The following is a 25,941-nucleotide window of genomic DNA, read 5'->3' on the forward strand; positions in this document are numbered from 1 at the left end:
TGATGTGCACGTAATGCTCTTTTGACGTCGCCATGTCGCCCTCTGCGGGCTGGTTTAGGTCTTGAAATGAAGTCATTCATTGCCATACAATAAGGGGTCACATACAAGCTTTGTGATATGCATCAAACTTGAATAATCTCAATAACTCACCCAGAAAAGGAGGACTTTTGTCTGTTTCCCTCAGACCATTTCCAGCCAGTGTCTGCAGGTCAGGTCAGGTTCTGCTGTTGCCCTCGGCTCCTGATGATGTGTGGATAAAGTTGTTACACACACCTGCAGATACATCATTAGTAGCTCATCAAAGTCTCTTTAAGAAGCTGTAAATTCCTGTTATTTAGCCTCATTATGTATCCTCATTTCTCTGCATAGGTTGTCTTGCAGAAACCTTGTCAGTTCATAAGTCCTTGTCATTTCTCAGTGTGATATTCAGGGGTCGGTTAAAATCTGGGTTGAGGCCCTGGGACCAGAGAGGTCAGGGACAGTGGTCATGTCAGGGTGGGGCAGCTGTCACAGACACTCCATTAGGCAGCATAAAGCCCTGCGTCACTATCGCCACCCAGACTCGTAAACCCTGATTATCCCATTTACTCTATTGTACTGTCTTAACTCCAGGGCCCACACAGGAGTGCTGCCTCTGCACAGTGTCTCCCCCTCTGCAGGACAGGACACCTACACTAATTGGTTATTTTAGAGTTTACAGTCACATTGTGGAGCTAAAAAAAGTAAAAAAAAAAAAAAAAAAAAGTTTTTAGCAATATAAGGTCTAATGGTTTTGAAGAACTCCAGTTCATTTTTAAAATGTATCATTTGTTTTCATACTTTGCTTTGGCATGTATCAGGCAGGTTGATCACAAGTTTCTGAAATTGAATCCCACATCTGGAAATGTATGTGGAAATATTAGCTATTTACAATGGAAGAGGAGCAGCCTCAGTGATGCATTTCCCAGGTGTGGAGAGATGGTTGCTATGGATTGGACTGAGTCCCTCAGCCAAGCATGGTGCAACCACTCTCTACAGCGCTAAATCAAAGCTGCTGTCAGAGACCAACAGCAGGTACACCCTTATTATACACTTACTGTACCCTTTATGTCCAAAACAGAGCTCTGCTGATCAGTTGTTTTGTGTAAATACAACTTGATGCTTCACCACTCATCATGAAGTGCATGATTCATTGGTTGGTGGTTACTGAACGTCATCAATGAGCTTAAGTTGTCAGAAAATTAAATGGAAAAAAAAGGAATTGAAAAACAAGCCACACTCTTCTCCTGGTCTTTCCTTGTCATCCAGTGGATTTGTAGTCATTTAGTAAAAAACGAAAAACTCCCAGAGTACAGTTTCTCTGCCTTGGAGGCTTTAATGTTTGTGGAAGAGGCTTCTTCTTCTGTTTCCTCATAAAACTATCATTTAATATCACAGAATTGGCCACAGTGTTGGACATTTTCTGGACAGTTCGGCCTAATAAAAGGCAAAAAGAGACTTGTTTTGGTTTCCTGTGCCATTTATCTGACTGCATGAGTGGGATTTATTTACCATGAAATGTAATATCCCCGCCGCCTTTGAGCTTTTTTCTTATGGTCAGGAATGTCTGCTGGGGTGGACCAGCAAACCTTAAATTCTGGTTTTCATTTCTTAAAATCACCCAGGGCCAAATATAAACAGCAGTGTTTTCTAACATCTTGCTGACATTAGGAATTAAAAAAAGATAATTCAGATACAAATATTTCTGTGCAAATATCTATGCAATTACATCTCTATTTTATTGCAGGGTCACAGCATTTTATATGATTTAATTACACTGTGGTTTTGAACTGAGAGAATCTGGATGTTGTTAAAAGCAGGAATAAAGTAAAACGTCAATACTATTAAACCAGAATTTACCCAGTTAGTCTTTACCAGGTAAGTTAACAACAGCCAACAACCAAACTGCTATAAATAAAACGGTGCACAGCTCCTCTTGTTTTATTTAATTAAGAAGGCTAGAAGGCTACAGTAGTTTTGGATTTATTCTTCAGCATAAAAGTGAAGAGCCAGTGTTAATAAAAAGCAAACAGGCCAAATCAGAACTAACAGTGTTTTGATTTTGACAGTTTTCCTTACAGAAGGATGGACCACTTGTATGCAGAGAGCAAACACACACACACACACCGTAAATGATTCAAGAAACTAACTGAATGAATTTCAAATAAAACATCAACATTATATTTTATATAAAAATACAGCATAAAGCTTGGTATATTTTGTCTATATTTGTTACTCAGATGTATTGTCTCGTTTTCTAAAATCCATTTTATATTGAACATCTTGGGGCATCATGATCCACAGTCTTTGTTATTTAAAACATTTTGCTTAGAATTTTAGTGAAGTTTTTTTATTTTTCAAAACTAAGATTGAATATGGGCAGCACAGTGGTGCCTCACACCAAGAGGAATCCGGTTTGAAACCGACTTTAACCTATAATAGTAGTGATTCCAGCCATCAAAACTCCACAAGCCAATCAGCACAACATTCATTCATAAGGATTAGCTTCTACAGTGGGTACGGAAAGTATTCAGACCCCTTTACATTTTTCACTCTTTGTGTCATTGCAGCCATTTGCCAAAATCAAAAAAGTTCATTTTATTTCTCATTAATGTACACTCAGCACCCCATCTTGACAGAAAAAAACAGAAATGTAGAAATTTTTGCAAATTTATTAAAAAAGAAAAACTGAAATATCACATGGTCATAAGTATTCAGACCCTTTGCAGTGACACTCATATTTAACTCACATGCTGTCCATTTCTTCTGATCCTCCTTGAGATGGTTCTGCTCCTTCATTGGAGTCCAGCTGTGTTTAATTAAACTGATTGGACTTGATTAGGAAAGGCACACACCTGTCTATATAAGACCTTACAGCTCACAGTGCATGTCAGAGCAAATGAGAATCATGGGGTCGAAGGAACTGCCCAAGGAGCTCAGAGACAGAATTGTGGCAAGGCACAGATCTGGCCAAGGTTACAAAAGAATTTCTGCAGCACTCAAGGTTCCTAAGAGCACAGTGGCCTCCATAATCCTCAAATGGAAAAGGTTTGGGACAACCAGAACTCTTCCTAGACCTGGCCGTCTAGCCAAACTGAACAATCATGGGAGAAGAGCCTTGATGAGAGAGGTAAAGAAGAACCCAAAGATCACTGGGGTTGAGCTCCAGAGATGCTGTAGGGAGATGGGAGAAAGTTCCACAAAGTCAACTATCACTGCAGCCCTCCACCAGTCAGGGCTTTATGGCAGAGTGGCCCGACGGAAGCCTCTCCTCAGTGCAAGACACATGAAAGCCCGCATAGAGTTTGCCAAAAAATACATGAAGGACTCCAAGACTATGAGAAATAAGATTCTCTGGTCTGATGAGACCAAGATTGAACTTTTTGGCGTTAATTCTAAGCGGTATGTGTGGAGAAAACCAGGCACTGCTCATCACCTGCCCAATACAATCCCTACAGTGAAACATGGTGGTGGGAGCATCATGTTGTGGGGGTGTTTTTCAGCTGCAGGGACAGAACGACTGGTTGCAATTGAAGGAAAGATGAATGCGGCCAAGTACAGAGATATCCTGGAAGAAAACCTCTTCCAGACTGCTCAGGACCTCAGACTGAGCCGAAGGTTCACCTTTCAACAGGACAATGACCCTAAGCACACAGCTAAAATAACAAAGGAGTGGCTTCGGAACAACTCTGTGACCGTTCTTGACTGGCCCAGCCAGAGCCCTGACCTAAACCCAATTGAGCATCTCTGGAGAGACCTGAAAATGGCTGTCCACCAACGTTCACCATCCAACCTGACAGAACTGGAGAGGATCTGCAAGGAAGAATGGCAGAGGATCCCCAAATCCAGGTGTGAAAAACTTTGTTGCATCTTTCCCAAGAAGACTCATGGCTGTACTAGCTCAAAAGGATGCTTCTACTCAATACTGAGCACAGGGTCTGAATACTTATGACCATGTGATATTTCAGTTTTTCTTTTTTAATAAATTTGCAAAAATTTCTACATTTCTGTTTTTTTTCTGTCAAGATGGGGTGCTGAGTGTACATTAATGAGAAATAAAATGAACTTTTTTGTTTTTGGCAAATGGCTGCAATGACACAAAGAGTGAAAAATTTAAAGGGGTCTGAATACTTTCCGTACCCACTGTATATGGGACTGTGACAAGAGATACCTGTATAACCACTGATGATATTTTATGCTCTACCTATTTTTTAAATTATAGCAATTAAAAAAAAAAAAGAGCAGTGTGCAATTTTGTTTCTGCCTCTTTACAGTATAAGGCAAATGGCACAGAGGTTAGTATTTGTGTCATTAGTAGTAATCCAGTAAACAACCCTGACCTCCTCCTACCAATCCCACATTCAGCAAGAACATAAAACAGAGCTTCTGTTACCTTGAGCCAAAATTGGACAACGACCCAATAAGCAGTGACGAGTGATCGAAGAATGTATGCAATAGAACAGAATGGTTCAGCTGGCATATGTGCTTGGACTGTTGTGATGTCAAGGGATTTAAATGCAGTGCCAAACAATAGACATTTCAATTTTTCTACTGTCAACACAAGTAGAAATTGCATTTTCTGCTGAGAGTGTGACCTCGAGAAATAAGGTGGAACTGGATTCAATCAAATACACTTCAGAAGCTGTGTGGTGTGATTACAGTCTCACACATGGCCAAGCACTTTCTGGCACAGTCTTGCTTGAGAAAACGTGAGTGATGACATAACTAGAAAACAATTGTCATCCCCTGTGTGTCTCCTCACTCCCACCCCACCCCTCCCACCTTCATCTTCCCTTCCCTGAGATAAGTGGATTTCCAGGAGGGTTGCATTGCTTTGTCCCGGCTGTCAGAGATATTCCCACAGCTGGCGGCTCAGTTAGTTTTGGTTGTGGATCAGAGGCATCAGGATAGAAATGGGATTTCAAGTTCTTTTCAGCCAAACTGCATCTGACCCCTGGTGACAAAAAAGCTGGAGAATCGCTCTTCCATCAAGGAAATGTAGCATAGGGTTTGATTAGGCAGGGTCTGTGGAGTAAAGAAGCAGCAGCAGTCACTTCAGTACAGAGGATCCCTTTATTTCAGCTCTTTTTGACCCAAAGGGATGATATGTGTGTGTGTGTGTGTGTGTGTGGTGTGTTTGGTTTTGAATTATTTTGGCAGATTAATGCTGATTGTTACAGAGAGAGTCCTGCTTCACAGTGAGATAGACAAGCCTATCTTACCTAATCGCCCTTATTATATGGTCTTCGTGATCTCTCAGCCTTCAAGCTCAGGGACAGTAAAGGAGCTGGATGCTGCTGCTAAAGTACTTGAGCAGCAACTGATAGATGCTTCAGACATATTGTGATCTTGGTACTGTATGTGCTGTCACTGACTAACCTGAAGTCATCTTAAAGGTATGACAGCCTCTACTCCACTTTGAATGTCCTAACGTTGTTGAAGGCGTGCTGGAAGATATCCACATCAAACAGCCACACCTTTAATTCAAGGGCTTCTAAATGTGATTTTCCAGCCTGCAGCACAGTATCTGCACGTTTAATTGCACCCTGTATCCTTTACGGGTGTGTCCATTTACAGTAACAACATGTCTAAGCAGTCAAGATCGAGGGATGAAAGAAGAGTCAGGAGGATCGACGGGGCCTTGGATCACACATTTTCATCCATTAAAAAAATTACAGGAGTTTGGGGGAAATACACATATTTTCATTCTTATCAGAAGAGATGATAGGACTGACAACAGTGGCATGATGGTACAGCCACTAGCCAAGTTAGTTTAACTTAGCATAAAGACAGAGAGAATAGAGCTCACTATTTAAAACTTTATGTCTCGTGTATTTAAGCTGTACATGTTTGTGTAATATGAGAAGTTCTGGAGACAGGTTAACATTGGCTCTTTCCCTGCACTTCCAGTTCGTTTCAGCACGTATCCCACCACAGAAAAAGACACGTGGCTCAGAGGCCGTCAGACTGACGACCAGAGGTAGCCAAGTGGCGGGCGGCCAGGACAGCAGGAAGCCTGGCACGTTCCAGCCACACTCTCAGGGTGAAACTTTTCCAGAGTGACGGCCGTGGAGAGGTCAGGTAATCCAGTGCTAACTGGCTTCACGTCTAATAAATAGGATCGAAAGTGCTAGTCGAACCTTTACCCTTCTCCATCTGAGGCTATGAAAAGAAACTAAGTGGATGCAGACTTTGAGCCACAGGTTAACATTCAAGACAATGGAGAGTATAAATACGTCTTAAGTTACTCTTAAGATATTATGAATGGATGTCCACACATCTGCCATAACGGCTGCTAAGTGGATTTCAACTTCCCATATAGATTAAAAAAAAAAAACATTATGTTGCAGTGTTTCATAAAAACTTTCTAATTAAAAGTTTAAAAAATTGTTCAAATAATAAAATCCCATTTCAACTTGTTGGCTGTTAAACATAATGAACCACAGGCTCAACAGCCATAAATTAAACAAAACCTTATATAAAGCATTTTAAAAAACTATCCTTGAAAAATAAGTTTTAGTTGCTCTAAAAATGCAGCATTTCAGGCATTCTGGGAATACATGCACTACATATTATAAAAGAAGTTGGAGAACTGCTTAACTCATTTACAATAATTAGTTCCTGACAAATGACAATGACAAGCAGCGTGATGAGTGGTGAAATCAGGCTGGATAAAAACAGGGTTTAACCTAGCTCATTTTGTTTTGGCATTATCCAGTCAGAACAGGTTGGGAATGAAGGGGGTTTCTGTAGAGCGTCCAGCCTGTCCTCTTTTCTCCATAAACAAATTAATCCTGAAGTTATCCTCACAGTCTGGAGAACAGCCCTATGACTTTCCCATCTGCCTGGCAGGAAGGCTCGATGACCAGGGTCTTTCCTCGTCCATCTCTCCACAGGAAGCATGCACCTTCCTCAAGTATTCCGCACCGCTCAATCACGCCCTTCTCTGCAAAACTATGGTGGTGATTCCCAGCCAGAGGCATTTGTACTCCAGAACTATTCAGCACTTGCCAGGCGGTACATGGAAAGACTGTGAAGTAGCTCAACTGATTTGAAACACTAGTATTATATCCACATATTGAGATGACTGTAACACCTTAACAAGACATTAGATAAAAGTGTGCCTTAAAATAACTAAATTGTTAAATACGATGATATATGGTCAAAATACATGGCTGAAAGTCCAGGAGGAATTACTGAAATTGCTAAAAAAAAAAACTTAACACAGTATAAAAGTATTTGAAGAAAAGGTTAAAGCTAAAGGGATTAAAGGTTCAAATAACCAGAGGTAATAATTATTCCTTTAAACCATGGTCAAAACAGATTGCTAATAATTAACTGTTGATGGATATATGGTTAGGAATAGGTCACCATCAGTGATGGATAAATTGTATAGAAAAAAAAAGCAATGAAATAGTTATTTTAGCTAAAATACTAAACTGGTTTAACTGGCATGTTACATTGAAGCATACTATTTAACAGTAGATCCAACCTGATTAATTACATGAAAAATATTCATAAGTAATATTCAGTGAGCACATTTGGAACAGATGTTGAGCTGTTCATATGTATGTTTGGGAACCACAGGCTTAGCTGAAATGCTAAAGCACATAATGCAGGCTGCTCTTTCCTGCTTATTTGAAATCAAGTGGTGCTCCACTACCTGCATAAACACTAGGTATTGATTCAGAACAGATGCTATTAAAACAATTTTGCATTATTTTCCAAGCTTCTGGTATCAGCCTGATTCATTTTTGGTATGACATAAACATTCCTTTAAGGTTTTTTATTCATGTGTCATCATCAGCAACGGTTAATAGATTATATTCTGTAATTAACATTTCCCCCGTGAGCCGTCTGTCCCTGACTTCTGATGTGATGCTCTAATTGTAATTACAGCTAATAAATTCTCCCTCTGTTTAATCAGGGTCATCACAGTTAACCACAGGCAGACACTTAATAATGGTCTTCAGCTCATGCAGGGCAGATGAAGTGTCAGGAGACGGGCACATTAAACGATATCACTATTAGTTGCAGTGGGAGTCACATGTTCAATAAAGGAACAAGCTCCTGTTGTAAAAAGACAAAAAATGCCCCAAAATAATTGAGTAAATTTAATGCTTCTCTCCTTTCATTCTGTTCGCTACAGTCTGAACTGAAAGGCAGACAAGAGAAAGGGTCACTGCACAGGTGAGATATTTTATTGCATGCCATTTCTGCTTTTCATGTCTCACACAACCACACAAATGGCATTTAACGATGACACATGGTCCAAAACTGAGGTACCTATCAATATTATACTGGCTCCAAAAAAACAAAACAAAACAAAAAAAAAAACAAAGTAAACTATATGCTGACCAAAAAGAGACAAAACATTATTTTAGCTGTTTTTCCTGTGTGAATCTGGTAATTATTTGAAAAAGGCACACCACAAACCTCCAAAAATGTGAGCGAAAATTTGAAAGTCTTTTCCACACAATCTTTCTGGGTATTTCCCCTTGCCTGTAACTGTATTTTAAACCTGCATGTTATCCTTGTATCCTGTAAAATCCATGTCCTTCGATGCCAAAGCTATCGGTACAAATCAGCTCTAGCAATGAGTCAAAAAAGGGCTAATAGAAAAAAACTGAACGTACTGCCCTGGAAAACTGCTGACTTTATTTCTTACTTTAGTTAAACCTTACACCCTGCCACAACACAGTTGGCACTCTTCCTGTTTATTTTTAAATCACAGTAAGAGCTTTCATTGATTTAACACACACACACACACACACACACACACACACACACACAAGCCCTCAAGGTGATGCAGTTTGGACCCATTCTGTGGCTTGAACATTTCAGTTTCTATTCACTTCTGTGGCAACTGCACATCACTGACATCTATTTGGGAGAGCTGTTTAATTGTTTCATATCATTGGTTTGCTGAGTAGAGACATAACTGCACCAAACAGGAAGAAAAGAAAAAAGTGCATATGTTAGGCCCAAAACCTCTCTTCAGGGCCATGTCCAGTTATGAAGAACTCACTCACTCTCTCCACACACACACACACACACACACGCGCACGCACACACGCGCGCGCGCGCACACACACACACACACACACAGCTGATTAGCAATAAGTTAAAGTAACACTGAAATGACAAGAAAAGACTTGCTTCAGGTTCATCTCTAATTGGCCAGATGACTGTACATATCAGGGCAGACTGATGGATGTTTTTGGGCTCTTAAACATCAGTGTTTGTTCCAGGTTGGTGTTGCAATAGGCCCTCTGGAAGACCTCTCAACTACTATCAGCTCATCTGGGTTGCCATGCACCTTATAATGGAACAGAAGGTCTTGGATGGCCCGCTCTTCAATCTACAAAGACAGAAAAAATATTGTGGGACACTGAGTACCTAAACCATGCCTCAACTGGGGGAAGGGGGGAAAAAAAATGCTGACAGAGACAGCATAATGTTAATAAGAGTGTTTTACATAATGGCAACCAGAAAGCCACAGGAATAAAAGTTGGAGAAGAGCAGAGAAAGCTGGCACATGATAAAACCATAGAGAATGTGAGTTCATTAGATAGATGTGTGACAGAGAGGGACAGAAAAGAGATTGAAGCTATACATCAAGTCATCTCGGGAGAGTGTTTGTGCGGGTGAACGGGCAAGCGCTGGGGCACACAGACAAACCGCGTCACCTGGATGAGCGCCAGCGGCTTCTCTCGGCTGCGGATCAGCGCAGCCTCCTGCTGCTTCTCCTCCTCCACGATGGAGGCAAAGGTCACCAGGGAGGACAGAGGAGGGCTGCCCAGTGCTCCCAGCACCCAGGGTCTGAGGGGAGAGACGGGAGTCACAGAGTGAGGATGGGCATCAGTGGCTGTGCAGCCACACTTAAAGCAGCAAGAGTCCAGCTGTGTGGAACAGTTGAGTCAAGTACCACTGACAAACCTCTTATATGACTGTGTAACAGGACTGAAGTTAAAAACATCTGTTATTATTATTATTAGTACTATAAAATATTGTTGGACAGACAGTCTGGTTTAAATTATAATCGTTATATTCAACTTTACTTTCTTCTGACAACATCCATCCTGTGAAACTGGTTCCAACTGATTAACAACTGGATGTCTCAGCTTTTAGATTTAGTAGTGGCAAAATGATATAATGGCTTTCAAGTCTCCACAGTACATGTGCTCATCTTACCTCCCCATCAATGAAAAAACTAAAAGTCTGGCCTTTGGATTGACATAAGCCATATAATTCTATAACAAAATCAGATTTTCAGCATATGAAAACTATAACAAAATAGGAAACGGCTAACAAACAGACATGCTGCTATTCATTTATAATGTCCCTAAATTACATCTTTAAGTCTATTTCCAGTTCCTTAAAAAGCCTGCATGTTTGTAAGCACACTAAAACTGCCTTGTGTATGAATTCTACCATATAAATGAATTACACACAGAGGAAAATGCTTCCCTCAAAATCAAAATGCAGAACACATTGTTTCCTCTCTGAATATTTATATTGTGACCAAGAAGCACACCGCCTGTCTTGTTTTTTCCTGTTGCACAAAGAGCCTGAACATCTATTTAATAGGACGTGTCACATGGATGACAAGCTCTATGCAATCTGATCTGAATGTGCTGAAAGGGATTTCTTAGTTCATAGCTGCAATGCACAGGTTGCAGCCATACTACAATAGTGAATTATAGATGGGGCCAAAAGAAGTCCCAACCAATCACTATGATGCATCTTAAAGAGATATGGAAAACAGAGGGTGTGTTTGTGCTTAGTAATCTGGCCAAGAGACACCTCTGGATAGATTTGTAGAAGACATGAAGAACTTTTAAAAAAAAAAAAAAAATGGCTGACATTAAATCAAAATCCCAAGATTATGAAGGAGTCTCTATTAGATCTGACTTAGGATCTGGAAAGTGTCAGTGGCAGACAAGAATGTACAAGGCAGCTGCCGCTTCCTGAGCCTTGAACTTGTCCATCACTCAGCTCACCCGGATACCAAGAGGGACCTGAAACCTGCATGTGTGATGCAGATCATATGTGATCTTTTTAGACATGAGGACTGCCCTCATCAACTTTGATTAACACTGCTTCACTAGAGTGACTCATACAGCTGTTTAATATCTAGAAGTCTGCTCTAGAGATCACAGAGTGGGCAAACATACAGTGATGGTAGCACAATATCAGGCAAAAGAAATGCATTAACTACAGACTGGGAAGCTTCAGTTCACGTTTTGCACCTGAAATGACTGAAAAGCTACAGCCTGACAAGTCAAAGATTTCATTTCTGCCTCTTGTGCACAGGCCTAATCAAGAAAAGTACAATAATGAATACATTTTTAACAGACTGAAGTTGTGTAGTGTGTTTGTGCAGCTGTCTGGGGATGTTGTAAAAGTCAGGGTGACTGTGTCTGCGGGCAGGTCATCCCAGCTTTACTGAGTCATTTAGAGCTGTACTCACTCGGACCACAGAGTCACAACATCAGTCGATGCAACTTTCCCTTTTTCTCCTAATGGCAAAAACCACATCTTGCATCACATCTTTATTTCCTGTGTTTACTCTCCAAGTAGACGCAAAAACTAAATGGGAAAAACAATCTTATTTGAGCATTTTTCTTGATGAGAAAAGAATTACAATGGTTATAAATTAAGTTTTTTAATCAAGGCTTAGATTAATAAGGTGGGTGAGTCTTGAATATAATAATCTTACAGCAGTTTGATGACACCTCAACAGTGCCACCAAGTGGAAAACAGTAGTATAGAACAGAAGCAGTTGGCCTAGTTTTGGCACTGCCCACTGATGTATGTGGTACAGATAATATGCTGTGTGCTATTCTCACCCAGTGGGTCTCTCTGAGTCGCTGTTTTCTGCTGATTTGAACGTGACCCTCTTGGCAGCAGGTAAGGGAGTGGCAGGCGATCCTTGGGCAGCTTGGCCCCTCTGTGATCCTGTTTGTCCCACACTGATCAGGCGATTCTCCTCCTCGTCCAGCACCGCCCGAAATGAGTATGAGGAGGGTATGGGCTGGGCTGCTGTTGCCCTGAAGATAGAGCCAGTGACAGATAATTATAATCATTAGTCATTAACTCACCATAAGATGGTAAATGATGGTTGCACTGGGGTTGCTACTGCGCCTAAGCAGATCTGGAGACCTGCTGCAATTTGTCAAACACTGTAGGTCTAATAAACGACCACTGTGAAAAATGCATCTTCACCGAGATATGTTCCCCATATCTCTACTTTAAATGATATATTTGGGCTCACTTACCAGGCTCTCCCACTGCTTTTGGATGGGGTGACTGTGGGGGCGGGTTTGGACGAAGCGGCCTCCACGCTGGCCTCTTTGCTGGCCATGGCCAACATCTTTCTCTGCTTTTGGGACAGTTTGGCAGGAACAGGCGAGTGCTTGATGCTGGTGACATCACAGGCAGGAGTGAAAATATGTCAAGTGCACAACAGTGAAGAAAGATAATATCTATTCATATGTGGTAGCACAGCTTTCCGTATTCTTTCTATTTGCATGATTACTGGTAAAATAAGTCAGGGTAAATATTTGTTCGTCTCATACCTTCCAGGACTTTTAGGAGTTGCTCCCAGGGCCTGCAGAGAGTTGGCTTCCATGTCCATGATGGTTCTCAGGTCCAAGACAGGGGGTGGACGAGCAGGACTGTGGATCATTTTAGCAGAGCATCAGAACATACAGCTTAATTTCAAGTAGTTATTTATCAACTAGGGATAACAACATTCCCATCTTTCTTTCTCCTCCTCAAAATTAGGTGGGAGGACAAAGTCTGAAATCAGAGCATTTTGTATCAAATCTCAAACATGCTTTCAAAAGCATCTGCTCTGGATCTTATAGAATTTCTGTCTTCAGCATTTTTTCTTCAGGAAGTAGAAGAGAAACCTGAGCTTGTCAGAGAGCAAATGATGTTCTGACATTTAACATGCATCAAGTTCTTCTTACCTCGGAAAAACCTTGGGGATGGTTTGTGAAGCAGAGTTGGGGGGAGTTGGGAGGGGGTTCCTTAGGGAAGTTGGTGTGCTAGGTGGAGTCTTCACTCTCTGACTGAAAAGATTCTCATCCTGCAGATAATCAAGAATAACACCATTCTGTGTTATGTAACTATTTTCTACTGATATTCTAAAGTAATCATCAAATGCTCAATGGATAACTATCATAAGTGTGTGTCTCATGGTTCTAATCCTAAGCACACACTGCTTAAAGACGTGAAACACTTGAAAAGATGAGCCATCAGTTTAATTAAATGCAAAATAAAAATAAAATGAGTGCATAGGATTGGTGCTTTGATCTGACACTAGCCTCAGCTCTGTCATGAAAGGCAGGGGACTGCATGTCTCGCGGACTGCCCACCCCCATGTAGCTGCCCTCTGAGTCGGATGTGAGTAGCTCCTGCAGGGACTCTGTGGAGTTAGCCTTTCCTGACTTCAACAGACATGGGGAGACGGCTGAGGAGAAACAGGACAGCACTGGTCAAACTAGCTGATAGTTTTAAATAGAGCCAATAGGCGAAACAGAAAAACAATAACTTTGTGGCTTGTCATTATAGGTGCATGTGTGCTAAGCGCAACATGTAATTATGAAGAACATATTGTGAATTATGTACATACTGAAAATGAAGATTCCAGTTTTTTTTGTGAACATGTACCTGCAGTAGGGGGGCTCTGGATGATATCAGAGAGAGTGTAGCCCCCTGAGCTGTCAGAGCGGCGCCTTGGTTTCTTTTTAGCTTTCAACTTAACCTTCTTTAACAGGCTTTCCCTGGAGGAGGTGAGGTAATGTACAATCAATAAAGAATACTTACTGTATTTTGGGCAACACATATAATATAAAAGCAATGGAAGTTAGTGCAGACATGCTATAAAATAAAAATAAAATACAAACCTCTGCACAGCAGCCCAATAAGAAACACAGCACAGTAAGAGTCCATGGGGAAATATTAAATGTGCATACCTGCAGGAGTGATCCAGTTCTGCTTCAGGTTTTGGGCTGAATACCGAGTCCAAATCTTCATCCTCATACATGCTGAGATCTGGAGCACCAGGGTATGGAGTGATAACCCTCTTTTGCATGGCTGGGATCTGATATGAGTAAACAAAACAATTCAAAATTTTTAGTAGGCTTAAGAACACCATTTTCTGTAGGAGACACCTCCAGCACTAGATGTCAGTTAATAAGTACTAGACTGCGTACACATTTGCATCAGTTTTATTTCCACAAAAGTCACCTCTATTACTCAAGACAGAACATGTCCTGTGGTTGGTGCAGTCAGAGCTAAGTATAGAGTATAGAGAGTCCTTCTTTGAGACTGAGAACAAAAATCTGATGATCACTACTGTTGTGTTACATTAAATTCAGTTGTTGGACCTCAAGGGGCTGGTTTAATATAAAAAAATCAAAGCCAAAACACAATAAACCAAGCTCTGAGGTCAAGGAAAGGATGATGCATGTTGGGATGTTTGTGATGGGCACTCACTCACCATCCTCCTGTAGGCTGCAGCAAGCTCCACCAGCACCTCATTACTTAGAATATCCAGAGCTCTGAGGGTAGCACAAAAAAACATTGGCTCACACATACAGATGAGAAAACACGGTTAGGTAATTCTTTTGATTAACTAGTTTAACAATATTCATTATAACACCAAGTTCAAATACTTGTACAAGGGACATTTAAATACCATAACGAAAGCGTCTAAGAACTAATGTACAATGTTGAACCATTCTAAAAAACAACTGTGTTAAAAGAACCCACACTGAGAGTCACACTGGGTCACACTAACCCACACTGGGTTATTTATTCTGATCCTTACTTTGACTCCAGAAGGGCGGCCATGTTGAGCACAATGAACTGGAGACAGGAGAGTTTGAGCTGCTCTGCATTGTACATGGTGGCAAACTCCAGCAGCTCAGCAGCATTCTTCAGAGTCACTGAGGAGAGAAAAGCGAGCCATTTAATTCCCAACTTGAAAAATCTTTTAAATTAAGTCACTGTATCTGATCTTTGCAGAACCTCCAACAGTCAGTGTAGCAAAGATCTACATGAAAAAACAACCTTAAATAAAACTTGTGGTCACAACTCCAACAGTTAATACATTACATCAATGTAGCAGATTGTCCAAATGAAAGGACCTGGTTAAAGATTAGGGCAAAGTAAAGAATCTGGGCAGAAGGAAGCAATCCCACATACAGTTCTCTGTGATGACAACCTCGCATATCTCCTTCAGTCGTGTGATGAGCAGCTGGTCGGCCACAACGAGTACATTGCAGACAAATTCTACATTCAGAGACTCTGGTAGACAAAGAACAACTAGTAAGTTTCGCCATTCAGGAAAATTGAGTAAAAACTAGTCTTATAACCAATACAGTACAACAGAATCTCAATGGTGTACGCAGCCACTTGTGAAGCTACCTTTAATTGTTGGAGACTCATCTGTGTAAATATACTCGAGAATGACCTGCAGAATCTCTGAGCTAGTGGGCATCTCCAGTGCAGTACAGCACGTGGCCTGAGGAGGCAGAAAGTGGCAGTATTTCGAGCCCTAGTATGGTTATGTCTGTAAGATCAAGTATGTGTCTCATTTAAGAGATAAAATAAAAGTATGGCATACCTCAATCCAGGGATTTCCAAGCATACTGTTGAAGTATTCTGCAAAAACAGGGAGACAAAATAAATACTCATTTTCTGTGACATCAAAATATCAAACAGGCATAAAGTTTAAAATAACCCCAACACACAGGAATCTAGTATTTCCACATAATGGACTTATGCTCCTTAACATGCCAACAGGAACAACATCATAACCTCAGCCTGTACGAGGTTATATGTCTGTTTATGGATGATATGCTGGCTGATGGATCTTACCTAGTCTTGCACAGAGAACACTTTTATGACAAGGAAACTCCTTCCCGTCTTCAGATTTCAAAGTAACATCACAGAGGTAAGAGCTGTACAGACAATAGGACAGAACCATATCAGAAAATCTAATTGATATTTTACAATAACATTTATACTCTAGCTACTACGCACCATTTCTTCTGGTAGAACTTGGGTTTGTTGCCAGTTTTCTTGTGTACAACATTGATCTTTCCATTTTCATATTTGACTCCATCCAGTCTGTGAAGGAATAAAGAAAGTATGATTAACAACGCATGACAGCATACCTGATGTTGTGTCCGGTTGCGGCGCTCACTAAGTCTCTCACCGTGCAGACAGGCTGCCCAGGCCGAGCTTCTTTGCAACACACTGTAAGGTTTTTACAGGGTTGCTGCCTCCCTCATTGGCTCCAACCTTGTCACTTTTGCCACCTTTCCCCTTCTTGCCAGGTTTGGAGCCCTTGCTCTTGGCCTTGTTACCATCTTTGGTTGCAGAGGGAAAGGAGCAGTAGACTTCAAGGGCTGACCTACCCTTCAAATCAAGGTCCTGCAAGCTGCTGATAAGCCTCTCCTGCTCCAAGTCCTGGCCAAAGCAACAGTGACAGTGGTACACATTGACAAAAAAAACACAGCTGAGTGTGAGGTAACAGTTCTGCAGTTCTAATGCAAATATTCTGTATAGACTGAAACTAAAGTATATACAGTATTAACACCTAATTCATTCAAATTATGTTAGTGATAATCAGTTAATAAGACTGTTTTTTTTCCCCCTCACTTGGTTTTGTCTCATCAGGGCCCCTGAGACTCTTGGTCGGGCTCCATGCACCAGGAGCTCGCAGGAGTCTGTGTAGATGAATTTCAGGGCCAACTCCAGCATGTCTGCTGGGATTTTTTCAAAAATCAGTAAATCACAGCCCACCGCATCTTCACTCTTCTTCACTTCCTTATCGAGTTCCTCATCAACCCGACAATGCTCGGACATGAACAGCTTCCGGAAAAACTCAGACCTCATGGACAGAATGTACTTGTGAGCTGGGAAGGTGCGATCTCCGGCCTGAAGGGTCACATCGTGAATGCTGTCCATTTCGTCTGCCTCATCCAGAAGGGCCCCGAAGTGTTGTGAGAACAAGGACAGAGAAGTGCTGGGAATCTCATACAAGCTGTATAAAAGACATATAGAGTGGTAACTGGACTAGAGGCAATAAACTGGGGCAGGTCCCTAATTAAATAAATAAATGTAAATGAAACAGACTTTTACAATAAAAACATAATGTTCACAAATTAGTCCACCATATATTGTTATAGCAACAGCAGTATAATACAATAAGGTGTGACATGTTCCAAATTATAAGTGTTTATTTACTTTAATTTAAACCTTCATTTTACCAGGAAGTCCCTTGAGATTGAATCTCTTTTATGAGATTTTGTACCACTGTTACAAAAAGTAAGTGCCTGTTATCAGCATCTACCAACAGAGAAAAAGACCCAACCTGATTAAAGTACACTATTTTGCAGTGTACCCAAACCAGGTACGTGTGCCAGCACAATACTGAGGTAAATCATCACTGACTGGGAAAAGTGAATGCTTTGCATTGTTCATCTCTTATGAGACAATCCAGACTCCCACCTCCAGATGGCAGAGTTACATGGTGTAAGGGTGTATTTTATACCCACTAAATATTCCACACAAATATTCTAGTTGTTTGTATTTAAAGATTGTTCCCTGTGATTTTTCAAATTTGTCTTGAAATCCGAACATCTATTCATCCTCTTTTTTCGACTGCCAAGTATTTACAATAGTTGAAAAAACATCCACTTACTAACTCAAAAGGTTAGTCTAGTTCACATCCCCACCTTTTTCCTGATCTCAGATTCTCCATGGTGACCATTATCTGGGTGTTTTCTTTTTTTAATTATTTTATTAGACAGTCTTCCAGACTCACATCAAGTCAAAGATAATTTGACTAAAAACTTTAAATGTAAATGGCCAACCTGCACCAGTTTAGTCAACATTTGTACCTGTTTGTAGCAGGCACCCCACATGAACACTGATTCAATAGTTCAAGCAACATAAATAATAAATAAAGCAATTTGTACCATTTCAGAAATAAATACATTCTGAAAACTTCATTAATAATGAAGCACAGATGTTTGTTTTTCTTGAATATAAATATTCTCTTGAACATATTTTTTTTTCTTTTTTTTTTTAACTTTGTGTGCACTAACACAAAATCGATGTATTTTTTACCTTGACCACATGAGGCCCCAACCTCATGGAGGTGCAAGGTTTAGCAGTATTCCCTCCAGACGTTAGTCATCTGTTTAATTAGATGACCCATCTGAGTAATTAATGCAGAACATGCAGGTATTACAAGTCTATGAAATGGAGTTATCGCACAGCCCAACAGACACAGCTTAGAAAACACAAGTTGCTGGGGTTTTATAAAAGAGTATAATAGTACAGTTTGCCACAAGGATATAATAGGATATTACTCATTATACTTTAACACCCACAGGAAGTGTTTAAGCTGTCCTGTCTGCCTGACACAACATGTGTTTAAATTTTAATCAGTGCAGCTGTCTACACCATCTGCAGAAGAAACCTACACTTCACTCATGCTTGAAACAGATAACATTGTGTGCAACTGGTCCTAAAGTGTCTGGGTTTCAAGACTGTTCTGCAGATTTTGTGTATGAACATCAGAACAAAATGTAAGCAGGGTTTTCTGTCTATTTAAGAAAGATTACCTACCTTGTTTTGGGATCAGCCTGAAGCACTCCAAAATTTCTTCCTTTAGAGTCCATGGTGATGCTGACAGCTCTGTGGACGTATGGGAGTTTCTCGATGCGGATTCGCTCGTACAATGTCCCAGCATCTGAATGGCCACAAACCTCCACACTAACCTCTGTAAGATTACAAGCAAAACAAAAATTAAATCAGATAAATGACTAGGTCCAGAATTTGCTTTAATAATTCCTTTTCACATTGTTTAACGTGTAACATCAACAATGGCAAACTTTGCAATTCAGTATTCAGCCATGATACAAAAGTCCTCACCTTTTTTCTCACTGTACTTCTTATATTCCCCAGCCCACACACCACTGAAGCCCTCTCCCTCCTGAGTCACAAACATCATGCTGTTCTGGCTGAGAGCTATGTCCGACATGAAAACCTGACGCCCGTACGCCCACCTACACTGTCTCACCGAGCTGCCAGACGAACGCCAGCAAAACACCTGACAGAGGAGAAAATACAGGAGGCAGGAAATTTCTTAAAAGTTACACAGACAAGTCTTAGTCACCATTTTCATCTATAGGACAACACATAGGTCTGACTCAGCATATGCAACTGACTACACCATTGGTTAGATAACAATACAGAAAAGAAAGCAGTGCTACAAATAATGTTAAATATTCTCTTACTGCAATAACATTGAAAAACTGGGGCTGAAATGAAAGTATTTTATTATTCCATAACGGACTTAGGCACTTACCCTCCCAGCCTCATCTAATGCCAAGATGGCAACCTTTTCCCCTCCTGCCTCATTCAGGATCTGTGGATCCACACGGTGGTCCAGACTGCCTCCACTGACCACAACCTTCTTCATGTTAAGTTGTCTAAACAGAATAAAGCAAAAATAATAATTAGGAAAAAACAGTTTAAGCATCAGATTGAAGCACTACACTATGCAAAGCAGAGAAAGAGAGAAAGAACTGTTACAACCAGTTTAGGTGGCGATTTACTATCAGCTGTCATTCAAACACCACCTGATTAGAATACCAGAGGTGATTCAGACCAGACAGTGACTCTGTTGGCTTGAAAAGACTGCAAATATCACACGATCAATGAGCATAGAACTGTAAAAGATATTATGTATGTGTGTGACATGTTTCTATACTAAATCAAGTATACGTGTTTTTTATTTTGTGTACTGTGATCCTCAGACTGTGTATTGAGTCTTTTAAATGTTTGCAAGCATTGAGAAGTGGTTGAAGGCCTCCTGTTTTATTCACCTTGAAGCCATCTTCTTGCACTGGTAGTCAGCCAACAGGTAGACGTCCCCCTTCTCAGTCACAACTACTGTTGCTCCATCACTAGCTGCTGCCATTGCTATGGTAACTTCTTTGTGGTGCAGGGCTGATACCTGTCGAGGGGCTGTCACACATTTCTCCCCATTAGGGTCGAGCAGGAAACCTGGAGATCAAAATAAAAATGTAGTACAAAATATACTCTGTTAATATACCAAGTGGTGAGAGTTACCCTCAAAAGCAGTACAATGGTCTCTGGTAATATTGGCTGTGGTGACAATTCAATGTTGAGACTTACCCAGTTGACCTCCATTGAGTCCCATTGTATAGACAGCCTCCCTGGTCCACAGCACCGTGTGGAACCTTCCTGCTGCAACTCCAATAACTGTCCTACCCTTCAGCATCTTGGAGAACACCTACACACACAAGATGTTACATTCAAATTATACTATATGAAGGTAGGCTGTCAGTCCAAAAGTAAAAGAAGTGTTTGATTAATTCAATCATGAACTAATAATGATGTCTATGAACATTGTCATCTCATACACTAAAATAACCAAATCCAATAGCAAGACTTGTTACATGTACTGCTAAATGCCATCAGCACTTTTCTGTTTACCACTCTGGCACCTTACCTGCTTAGGGACATGTGCTGATGCAGGAGGAGGAGCCAGACCTAGCTGGTGGAAGGTGTTCAGGCCAAAAGTGTAAACATAACCTTCCTCCGTCAGCACAACTGTGTGATCTCTAGCTGCTGCAACCTGGGAGCAGTGGTGGGACATCAGGCCCTCCACCATCCGAGGAACCTGAGAAAGACGAATGAGAAGCAGAAAACAATGAAAAACCAAACAAAGTATCCAGAAATGTTACTAGTCCTTGCATGCTCAGTGCTGGGAGTTTTTCACCATTTTCCTGCAGTCACTGAAATCACATTGACGCACCCTGTTATTTCCTGCTCTGATCTATTCATAGTTGTGTTAAGCTAATATTACTGCATAAAGCTCCTGCTAATACGACTTCCTCAGTGGACTTCACAGCAAATATAGGTTACCAGTTCAGAAATGTTTGTAAAGTAGGTGAGAAATTATGTCTGTAGCTTGGTAATTAAAGAAAGATGTTTAGGTGTGTAAAATATATGGCTCAAATCTTAAAAATTAAAATGGATTCTCCAAGCAGGCTCTCAAATAGAGCTCTCTTTACAAAGAGCACAGCCCACATTTCTAGAGGAGAGGATGCCACTGCCTTTTCGTAACTGTTAGAGATTATTCCACATTCCAAACAATTTATCACTGATTTACAGTGTCAAACTATCATACCAAAACTTTAACAAGTCTCACCAGATAGGTTTGTTCATCTCCATGACCAAGTCGACCTCCTTGTCCATGGCCACAGGTGAACACCTGGCCTTTCTGAGACAGGAACACAGAGTGAAACTTGCACAGGACCACCTACAGGGAGGAGATATTAAACATCAAAACAATTTAGGATTTTTATGTTGTTACTCTAGGTTTTAAAATACTGTATGAGCTTTTGTTTGCATGTGTGTATGTGTGTGTGTGTGTGTGTGTGTGTGTGTGTGTGTGTGTGTGTGTGTGTGTGTGTGTGTGTGTGTGTGTGTGTGTGAGGGGTAGGTCTGAGGTAGTTGGTTTGTGCTGATTAAGGCTCTTGTCATTATAACTTTGACCTCATAGCAGAGGCTGTGATGCATCTCTTTCCATATACCTCAGCCAAACCCTCTTGTAGTCGTAGTAAAACACTGTGCCAATAAAGGCTAAGGGCACAAGTGGAAAAGCAAACATCATTACTAATACATTGCTCCCATCAAGCCTTCAATAGAGTGCAGGGATGTTTCCCAAAGTATCACATTGATGTTACCATTCACACACATGCATACACAAGAGTGTAGTTCATTTAATTAAAAACATGTCATTGAGAAATGAATATTTAACCTCTGGCACCTGTTGGATTGGATCAGGAAGACAAAGACTATACATACTGCCTCTGGGTCATTGTGTGGTCATGAAATCAGATCTACCTGTCCCCCACTATGCTTTATGAAAATTACTCTGTATGACATGTCCTGCAGGTCAGAAACCACCTGAAGTACAGGGTTTCTTCAGTAATAAGCACTAATATACCATGAAACATATGGACAATCATTTTCTAAACACACAAAATAGCTTTTGAACAGATTCACGTAACATATTTAAGACGGCCATTCTGCATTACTGAGTCTACTACAACTAGGACCTGGTGTGTACATACATCACTGGGGGTAGTTGCATTGGCACCAGCAGCTATATTAATCACACTAAGAGCATCCACATCACAAATGCATGAAACCATAGCCTGGCTGGCACAGTCTGGCAGCATAGTTTGACCATGCATAGGCCAGCTCAAAGTTACATATTAAGACTATAAAGAGCAAGGCAAAGCTAATCAGTCCATGGCTGAGACACATATGCCCTCTGCTACACTCAAATAACACACTTGGTTTCTTTTTCACCCTGATAACCCCATTTCTTATACCCACTGTTAACCAAGAACAATGTCTAGGGTTTATTACAGTGTGCTAGATGATATAATGTGCATTGGCTCAAGTATAACCACTATTTTTACACCTATGGATTCCTCAAATTGTTGTAAGTATGAGTCCAAATTCTTATGTACCCTGAGGAGAAGTGTGTGTAATTAGGACTCCAGGGAGGGCTGTTTTGCTGGTTACCCAGCTGGTGTGCCTTATCTGAAGTACAAATGTGCACTGGCTGTTTTTGATGAGCACATATTGGCACAGGGTTAAAGCATGAGGCCACGACTGGTGTGAGGGGAAACTCATGCAAGCAGAGTTTGCACGGCAGGGAAGGCCTTTGCCGTAAGAACACTTTCTTTCTTCTCTGGAGAACGGAGACTATAGAGCTCAGTCTGGTTAGCTTACCTGTTTGATGTAAACTCCAGTCCTGGCAAACACATCCACAAGCTCAGGGTGTTGCCGGCTCTCCTGATTACCATGTCCAAGACTGAAATTAGTATTGTTTCCCCATGTGTATACTTCAGTAGGATCTGTGAGAAATGAGAAAATCATCTACATCTGTCTTAAACTGCTGGCCCTTTCTACCATTAAAGAAGGAAACCCAGTGGATACCAGAGGCCTTTTAAAAGCCCCTTCATCATATAAAATTATGACTAGTAAAGAAATGTGATACATCACAGTGAGCATTAAATTCCATGCATGAAGAAAATGTGAAATGTATCATTAAACAGAACGCACCACTACCACATGACTTTTGACGAATTAACACAAATGAAAGAAAGAATTTTGTATTAGGTCTCACATTTATCTACAAAAATATCAGTTGAGGTCAAGAAGCCATCCATTATTTTCTTACCATTGTTTCTGAACACAACATGTTGTGGTCTGTCCTTCATTGTAAGGTCCAAGGCAGTGAGACCCTCCTTGTCCTGGGTGGAGAGATGCCCACCATGCTGAAACAAAACAAAAATGACTCTTCACTCTTGTCAGCTGTGTAAATAACAGACAAAACAATACTGTGTTGAAAATAAGTAACAATATTCTGTTTACAACAATTCTCTTCCCAACATTACACAGTTTGTAGACAAAGCAGATGCACAAAGTAACATATGTAATTATTTTGGGATCATGCCAACACTAGAATAATGAGTCCAATTTCTCACAGGTGGCCTACAATCAAGTTCTAGACACATCTCTTGGCTAATTAAAGGATGAACCAAACCACAACCTGGAGTGCCACTGCAACAGCTACGAATGCTTTGATAAATGATAGGTTTCAGTTTTTCATTTTTAAGAACACCAAAAAAAACATATTTTCACTTGGTCATCACAGGTTATAGCTGCGGAGTGATGGGCAAAAATGGCAATTTCATCCATTTAAAATGGCATCTACAACAAATTAACATCTGCAAAGACTGCAGGGATCTGACTAATTTCTGAAGCCACTGTACCTTGACGAGCGATATGAGACAGTGGATGTGTCCATAGAAAGCGCTGCGATGGAGAGCAGTCCAGCCAGATTCCTTATCCTTCAACATCGGGTCAGCGCTCTTACTCTCCACCAGCCACTCCAGCAGGGTCTTCTTTCCCAGTGAGGCTGCCAGGTGCAGGGCTGTGCGACCGAAAGCATCCCGCAGGGTGGCTGCATTGTGGCAGTGTGAAGACAAGAATGCCCGAAGCTGCCTCTCCGAGCCACCCGTCATTGCTGCTACCACCTGGTCTGCATGCTGCTGTGAGCGGCATTTTGGAGTGCAGTCCGGTGGTGCCAAACTCATCCTGACCTCTGCCAAATCTTCAGTGATCTTCCTCCTTTTTGTATTACAAACTCCTTGTGAAAGCCCACCACCCAAAAGTGCAAATGAACTCAAAAACAATGCAATGCAAGGTAAGAAACCAAAACCACTGTCACTGAAATTGTGTACTGTAACTGAGCTAGTCTTCAACAAGACAAAAGGTACAAAGAAAAAAACAAGTATGTATCAATAAAAGGTGGCGGTAGGTTGGAGTGCTAGAATTGTGCTTGTGTTGAGGTTCCACCGCACCCTAGCGACCCCAGGGCCTCTGTGTGACTTGTTTCAGTCCACCATTTCGACCAAAGACTGAGCACAGACTATGGTGCTTGCAGCATAAAATGGCATCAAGAATTCAATAAATACAAAACTTCTTTTATACAAAAATCATACAATTTAGTGTTTGCAAAAATAGGTTTTCCTCTGAAAATGTACAAAAGGCAATGATTTCAACAACCCCGCGATCTTCTCATCCAGCAGTCTAACCTTCAAACTTGAGGGGAAAGGCCCCCTTTCCCCCCAAAACTCTCACTTCCCTTCTCAAACCTCCATAATTGTAGTGTGCACCTGCGGAGGAAAATTTTAGAATTAGCAATGAGAAATAGAAGCCTACAATCAAACTTTGTTTACAAACCAGAGTATAAAACTTCGTATACAGGATGCAGTCATGAAATCCAAAGCTTCATGTGCAAAGGTCAGAACAAGACTGGCCAAAAACTGAAGTAGCGTTAGCTGATATCAGTTCAGTGGACAGATATTTGTCAGCGTCGTGCAAACCAGGTAATTAGCTTTAAGCTTTGTATATACAGTCTGCATATGTGAATAGGCTCCGTCAACAGTACCTTTACTTGTTAAGTCTATTATAACGTTAACTTCATATCATTAGCCGGCTGTTTTATTTCCCAAATCAACGCTAACATGCTAAACGTTTAAGGAATCCCATTGCTAGCTAGCTAACTCCAGATACGTATTCTGTAGTTTCAGGTCTGACAGCTGACGTACCGTGGGAAAACAGCTCTAAAGGCACAGGTCTGAAAGTTTACCAGGTACTGCTAGCTAGCTCTGACAGTTAGCTTAGCTTCACTGACACATCATCGCAAGCTAGCGTTAGCAAGCTGCTGTGCTAAGGCTAATGAGCGTCGTTTAACGTCTTACCTTCCGCTAGATAAAGAAAAGAGACGACATTGAGAAAGCGGCATCAACGGCGTACATCCACTGTGTCATTACTACAGAGGCGAAACGCAAGCGGCTTCGTCAATGGTGCAAATTTTGACAGGACTCAACGCCTGAAACCCTCAGGTTAGGTAAAAGTCCTCGCGAATGTCAAGACTTCTGATTGGTCAGGGCGTGTACATACCGATTCCCTATTGGTTGATTATTTGGGGCGTTACTTTGGCTCAGAGGGTCCTGTTGCTGTATCCATGATGTCATAAGAAATCGTTTTTGTTTATTTTCAGGTTTACATTAGAAGACATCATTTTATAACAGTAACATATTAGAAAATAAATCAGAAGTTAAAAGACGATAATAATTATACTATATATACCAGACCATAATAATTATATATACCAGACAACATTTCCGGTTTCACATAAGATTAATTTACACAGTAACTTTTCATTAAAATAAAATATTATGAGTACTAAAATGATAAAATATTATAACAGTT

The 25,941-nt window shown here is 40.9% G+C and overlaps 1 protein-coding gene across 3 annotated transcripts; it reads right to left on the reverse strand.

Annotated features, from left to right (window-relative positions):
* Positions 1 to 8,119: 8,119 nt before the first annotated feature.
* On the reverse strand, positions 8,120 to 25,589 carry ibtk (inhibitor of Bruton agammaglobulinemia tyrosine kinase). 3 transcript variants are annotated; one of them, XM_026293572.1, is made up of 29 exons: positions 25,428 to 25,589; positions 23,934 to 24,839; positions 23,339 to 23,435; positions 22,888 to 23,012; positions 21,290 to 21,400; positions 20,588 to 20,758; positions 20,251 to 20,368; positions 19,938 to 20,118; positions 19,418 to 19,541; positions 18,982 to 19,159; positions 18,676 to 18,829; positions 16,699 to 17,083; positions 16,253 to 16,506; positions 16,078 to 16,164; positions 15,913 to 15,995; positions 15,659 to 15,696; positions 15,460 to 15,556; positions 15,238 to 15,339; positions 14,861 to 14,978; positions 14,531 to 14,591; positions 14,004 to 14,131; positions 13,699 to 13,811; positions 13,404 to 13,498; positions 12,996 to 13,114; positions 12,600 to 12,698; positions 12,300 to 12,443; positions 11,871 to 12,071; positions 9,708 to 9,840; positions 9,254 to 9,379 (listed from the first exon to the last, which is right to left on the reverse strand). In XM_026293572.1, exons 2-29 carry the CDS (start codon positions 24,255 to 24,257, stop codon positions 9,254 to 9,256), a joined length of 3,966 nt encoding a protein of 1,321 aa, XP_026149357.1. In that variant the 5' UTR covers positions 24,258 to 24,839; positions 25,428 to 25,589. The 3 variants fall into 3 exon arrangements, with proteins under 3 accessions (XP_026149355.1, XP_026149357.1, XP_026149356.1); XM_026293571.1 differs by having other exon boundaries at positions 13,353 to 13,498; XM_026293570.1 differs by lacking the exon at positions 25,428 to 25,589 and having other exon boundaries at positions 8,120 to 9,379; positions 13,353 to 13,498; positions 23,934 to 24,257.
* Between the last annotated feature and the right edge of the window lie 352 nt (positions 25,590 to 25,941).

The sequence above is a fragment of the Mastacembelus armatus genome, chromosome 16 (assembly GCF_900324485.2).
Source record: "Mastacembelus armatus chromosome 16, fMasArm1.2, whole genome shotgun sequence".
NCBI lineage: Eukaryota > Metazoa > Chordata > Actinopteri > Synbranchiformes > Mastacembelidae > Mastacembelus > Mastacembelus armatus.

What these genes read in the sequence shown, in the direction of transcription:
- ibtk (XM_026293570.1), bottom strand. Translation starts at nt 24,257, where the DNA reads ATGAGTTTGGCACCACCGGACTGCACTCCAAAATGCCGCTCACAGCAG. An exon ending in GGTTGTCATCACAGAGAACT is followed by an intron (nt 14,979 to 15,237) that starts GTATGTGGGATT and finishes TTCTCTCCTCAG; the next exon opens with TGACTCTGAAGAATGCTGCT. An exon ending in GAACTGGATCACTCCTGCAG is followed by an intron (nt 13,812 to 14,003) that starts GTATGCACATTT and finishes CACCTCCTCCAG; the next exon opens with GGAAAGCCTGTTAAAGAAGG.